This window comes from Vicia villosa, linkage group LG1 (genome assembly GCF_029867415.1).
Source record: "Vicia villosa cultivar HV-30 ecotype Madison, WI linkage group LG1, Vvil1.0, whole genome shotgun sequence".
Taxonomy (NCBI): domain Eukaryota; kingdom Viridiplantae; phylum Streptophyta; class Magnoliopsida; order Fabales; family Fabaceae; genus Vicia; species Vicia villosa.
The window spans coordinates 49,071,240-49,076,488 of record NC_081180.1 but is presented as its reverse complement, the minus strand read 5'-3'; the positions used below and the strand labels follow the sequence as shown (position 1 = coordinate 49,076,488).

General features: G+C 35.5%; 1 protein-coding gene and 1 long non-coding RNA gene across 2 annotated transcripts; both read left to right on the top strand.

The window, feature by feature from the left end:
* Window positions 1-1,025: 1,025 nt before the first annotated feature.
* On the top strand, window positions 1,026-2,086 carry LOC131605736 (uncharacterized). Its single transcript, XR_009284693.1, has 5 exons — window positions 1,026-1,156; window positions 1,243-1,346; window positions 1,437-1,490; window positions 1,594-1,757; window positions 2,015-2,086. It is a non-coding gene; the product is annotated as an uncharacterized LOC131605736 (long non-coding RNA).
* A 1,290-nt stretch (window positions 2,087-3,376) lies between these two features.
* LOC131631255 (uncharacterized) lies at window positions 3,377-4,714 on the top strand. The gene has a single exon (XM_058902083.1). The coding sequence runs from the start codon at window positions 3,377-3,379 to the stop codon at window positions 4,712-4,714; it is 1,338 nt and encodes a 445-aa protein (XP_058758066.1).
* Window positions 4,715-5,249: the final 535 nt, after the last annotated feature.

Here is a 5,249-nt window from a genome sequence, read left to right as displayed (position 1 = left end):
TAACACAACCTCTGTAAAAGGTGAACAAATTGAAATCGCCTTGATTCCGATCTTGTCAATTTTTTATTTTGTTGCAAATTGTTGTTTTGTATGTATAAGATTGTATGTGCTGGATATGGTTTTTTACAATTTGTTTCGGCAATTGATGTTAACGAGCTACTGATGAATTGTCATTTTTTATTGATAAATTCATTTCTAAAATGAACTTAGGGAATGAAGTTAATGTTATCACAATATTGAATTGAATTTATTTCAATTTTTTAAAAGACGATTCAATGTAAAATGTAGGAAACAGTTAGTTTATTGATGATTTGTGATTTTGAGGATTTGAAAGGTTTTTATGTGTTTTGAGGGAAACTTAGGGAATGAACTTAGTGTTGTATTTTAATGGGTTAATTGGTATATTTTTTTTCAATTAATAGTTATAGTATCCAATAGTTGTGTCATCAATACTGATATATGTAATGTTTTTAACAATTGCATTTAGTTAAAACTTAACCATATACATTTGATTTTTAAATTATTAGATTTGTGTATGGTAGGCTGTTTCATTTCTGTTTTTGATGCGTTGTGTTTCTTGGAGTAGGCTTTTGAGATTTGGTCATTGTGGCTTATGTATCATACATGAAGTAGTTTAAACAAAGCATTGGCGTGTAGGTTCATCTGTCATCAGGAAGTAAATTTAACTTCCAAAAATATATCAAAAGATCTTTGGAGGGTGACTTCAAGGTAGTTGTCAAAGTCAAGGAAACATTTTTGTACTATGCATTTGAAACATTATATTTTATCTTTCCAGCGATAACTGATTTGAAATACATACTTACCATTCGTGTTTGTTGTTATCGACAGTCCAGTCCTTTGTAAGTATTTTGTTCTCTCTTTATAATTTTCTTATTGATGGCAATCATGGTTACATTACAACACATGCAAATCATATATTAAAGTTTAGTAGATGATATATTACTAAACATATGATTTATCACCTAGGTTAGTACATGATATATTAACTTATAAGTTTGTTCTGCCGATTGTTTTTGTTTAAAAAGAGCTTAGAGATTTGAACCATTCCTCAACATCAGCCAAGCAAGGGAATTCCATCCACCATTTTGAATCACACCTCTATCCTTAGAGATTTGAACCATCCCAATATTGTCAGGTCAGTTATTTGTTTTCTTCAAATCAAGCTTCGATGAATAGATTTATGGTGATTATATATATGTTTGGTGTGTGTGATATCTACAGGTTGTTGCAAATTCTAGCTACTGAGGAATATATGTTTGGTGTGTGTAAATCTTGAAAAATAGTACATCACTAATCCCGTGCTTAGCATTCACACTTTCGAAAGAGTAACTCATCTTTATACTAAACTATTGTTTCTATAGTGTAGTGCTGCTTTGTTTTATATCTCAAATTTCTTCTACATTTTGTGTTTGCAGTCTGTTCTACATCAAGCTCTTTTTGGAATTTGTGCACCCAAAACTTCTATTCATGTATGATACTATATACTTTCTCTTTTTTACATTGTTTAAAACAATCCAGGATGGTTCAAACCATGCAAAGTAATGTTATTGTAATTTTGTTTTCGATTTGCAGAAGGCTCATCTGAGCTATACAGCACCTGAACTTTTGATGGGCTCAACCAATTACTCAACTGCAGCTGATATCTGGTATATGGGCTGCATATTTTCTCACATCATTAAGCGCCAACCGCTGTTCAATGATATAGACAAGCATAGGGTATTGGCTGAGATATTCTGGTAATTTCATCAAAACACGATAACTATTTCTATGTTCTCTCTGCATGTATTAACCAAACAAAACTAATTAATTGAATATTTTTTATGTAAATAAGTGTTAACTGATATTTAAATTTGAATTTTCATTTCAGTATGAGAATTTAAGGTTTATGAGTTAATCGTACCTGTGTGTATTATTGTAGTCTACTCAGTGTATTATTAAAAAAATAGATATAAAATGGGATAATATATTGATTCTAATTTTGGCTTCTTTACAGATCTATACTCATTTTGCTATAAAACATGAGATGGTCACTCTTTTAGAGTCTTGAGTAAAGCAACATGTCAACAATAATTTATTCGTTATAATAAAGACTAGAATAAAGACTTGTTGGATTCCATGCTATCTCAATGAAGCTCCTGAATTTAACTCTTCCATTGATGGTGCCAATAAAATAACAAAACTGTAAAGAATTGTTCTTTCCTGAAATTTGGGGGCAATTCAATGCTGCTAAGGTAACCAATTTCCATTTCCACCATTCATTTCCTTCACTCTTTAGAGGACATCCTAGTGCTCTTGATTTGGTTTTTGATATCCATGATTTTTTTCCAACTTATTATATGATACATTTGTTTGTGTGTCAGAATGTTTAAGCATGGCTTATCTAATTTATAACTTATTAGTTTCATAAGTAGGAAGATTAGTTTCTCATTTCTAGTGTAGTGACAATTTACTTATGTGACTTATCTATAAGTCATTTAGTCAATATGTATTATACTCCTTTATTAACTTTATTTTTTTTCTTCTTTTTATTCTTATATGTATACATGCGTGGACAATTGAAGATAAATTAGAAGTTGATTTGTGCATTGTTGGAAAGTCAATTATGGCCATTGAGGAGTCACGTTCGGCGGGAGAGAACTAGTTTTCTTAAGGAGCAAATCAGTATATATATATATATATATATATATATATATATATATATATATATATATATATTGTATTTTGTGTTTTGAGAATTTGATTGTAAACTTAGCTTCTAAAGCACTTATAAAATTAGTGATGTTTTATTTGTATTTTGATAATAAATATATGCAATACTTGTAGATTCAATTCGTAAAATGTCTCATATTAAATGTATTTTTTTTAATTTTTATTTGTCTAAGATAATAAAAAAAGCATAAAAAAAAACGCAACCTACGAAAGCGCTTTTGTAAAAGCGCTCTGATAGGGGGGCTACCAGAGCGCTTTTCCTGGAAAAAGCGCTTTTATAGGGGGGCTACCAGAGCGTTTTTCTGGAAAAAGCGCTCTTATAGGGGGGGCTACCAGAGCGCTTTTCTGAAAAAAGCGCTCTTATAGGGGGGGCTACCAGAGCGCTTTCAAAAGCGCTTTCGTTACCTACGGCAGCGCTAGCTTTGGCAGCGCTTTAAGGCGCTTTAGTAGCCCAAAAAAAGCGCTTTCGTAGTCCTTTTCCGTAGTAGTGATCGGAGATAAAAATTGCACAATTTTTATAATTGGGGTCTAAAATACAATTAAATCATCTTTTTTATTATTTTAATGTCAAATATGATATTGATTCTAATTTTATTTTACACTTTTTTAAAAGCAGTCAAAGTATAAGCCGAAATCAATAGGCCGAATGGCGGTTGAGAATGACCTAATTTTCTCCACCGCCCTCTGCGCCGTTCCGCCGCGGTTTCGCCTTCCTTCAGCTGCGTTTTACATGGAGATCCAGGATTTGTTCCCAGAAACTAGAGATGGAAACACAAAAATCCCAAACAACCCTAAAACAGTAAGTCAACCCAAACCTCCCACAAAAGAGACAAACACACAGAAAGCAAGATCATTTGCACAAGCTCTCACAGGGGTCTGCGACATCCCTCTATCACAACTTCCCAATCCGGTAATCAAAGGGGACAGACCCTCCATTACAATTCCTGAAGAAGAATATGAAGCAGGCATTGCAGAATGCAAAAACAACCTTCATGGTAGAGTTTTATGGCAAAAGGGATCTACACCGCTTACGGTAGCTGCGTTAAAAGATAAACTGGCTCTTTCTTGGTCTGAGGTTAAGAACTGGGGTATGTTATCTTTAGGAAAGGGATACTACGAATTTAATTTTGCAAGCCCGGAAGATATGAGAAGGGTCAGAGCATTTGGGGCCATCAACCTTAATCCAGGTTCTTTGAAACTTTTTGCGTGGACAAAGGACTTCAATCCCTCACTCCAATGTAACACTTCAGCACAGGTTTGGATACGTCTTTTCAGTCTGTCACAGGAATATTGGAGACCCAGAATTGAGTTTGCTATTGCCAGTTGTGTGGGAACACCGATCTGCATCGATGCTGCATCTTCCAAGTCAAGAGTAGATCGTACCTTTGGCCAATTTGTGAGAGTTTTAGTTGACATGGATCTAACAAAAACTCTAAATCATAATGTCCTGGTTGAAAGAACGGGTTTTGCGTTCTTTGCGGATATAGAATACGAAAACATTCCACCTTTTTGTGAGCACTGCAAGAAGTTAGGACATGTTAGACAAGACTGCAAATCAATGATGAAGCAAACGAATACTTCAGCCCCGAGAACAAAATCCATCTACATCCAGAAAAATAGCACAAGCAATACTGATACTGTGGAGGTTCCTGACACGGTTTTGAGAGGAGAGGCTCACCCAAGCTTGGAAACCATTGTTAACGCGGATCCCATCATAGTACCTAACCCCCTGAATTTCATTTCTCAACCAGATCCAGAAACTTCGGCTTCTGAGTTTGTGGATGCTTCTCAAGTGTTAGAGACTCAAGTAGATAATTTTCTTCACAACTCCTGGGCAGATCTTGCAAACATGGAGGAAGAACCGGGAGATACGGAGGGTGCTTTTACAAATGCAGTATCAATAATAAAGAAGAAACAAGCAGCGAGAAATAAGGCGAAGCGTGCCTCTAGGTCTCAAGCAGGACCTGCTCTGTCTCTCCCATGAAGTGCTTATATTGGAATGCGAGGGGTTTGGCTAATTCTCCCACAAAATTAGCTCTCAAAAGATTCATCACTGTTAATAAACCGGATTTCGTCTTCATCTCGGAGCCATGGATGGATGTTAGAAAATTTCCTTTTAGATGGCTACATAGATTAGGTCTTAAGCTGTTTGCTGTGAATGAGAGGGACGGCTTAGATCCTAATCTTTGGTGCTGCTGTCTCACCCATCTCGACCCTCAAGTGATTGCTGTGGATAATCAACAGGTTTCTTTTCTTCTTCAAACTCAAGATAACTCTTTTGGCATCTCTGCGGTGTATGCTTCCACTAATATTGTGGCCAGAAGATCTCTTTGGCTCGGCCTATCCCAGATACAGTCTCAGTGGAACCTTCCTTGGGCTTATATTGGTGATTTCAATTGCATTTTGGGGGCACACGAACACTTTGGATCCAGAACTCCAGCTAGGCCCCCGATAGAAGATTTTAACAATTGGACTAACATTAACTCTCTTGTGCATTTGCCCACTTCTGGTGCTTTCTA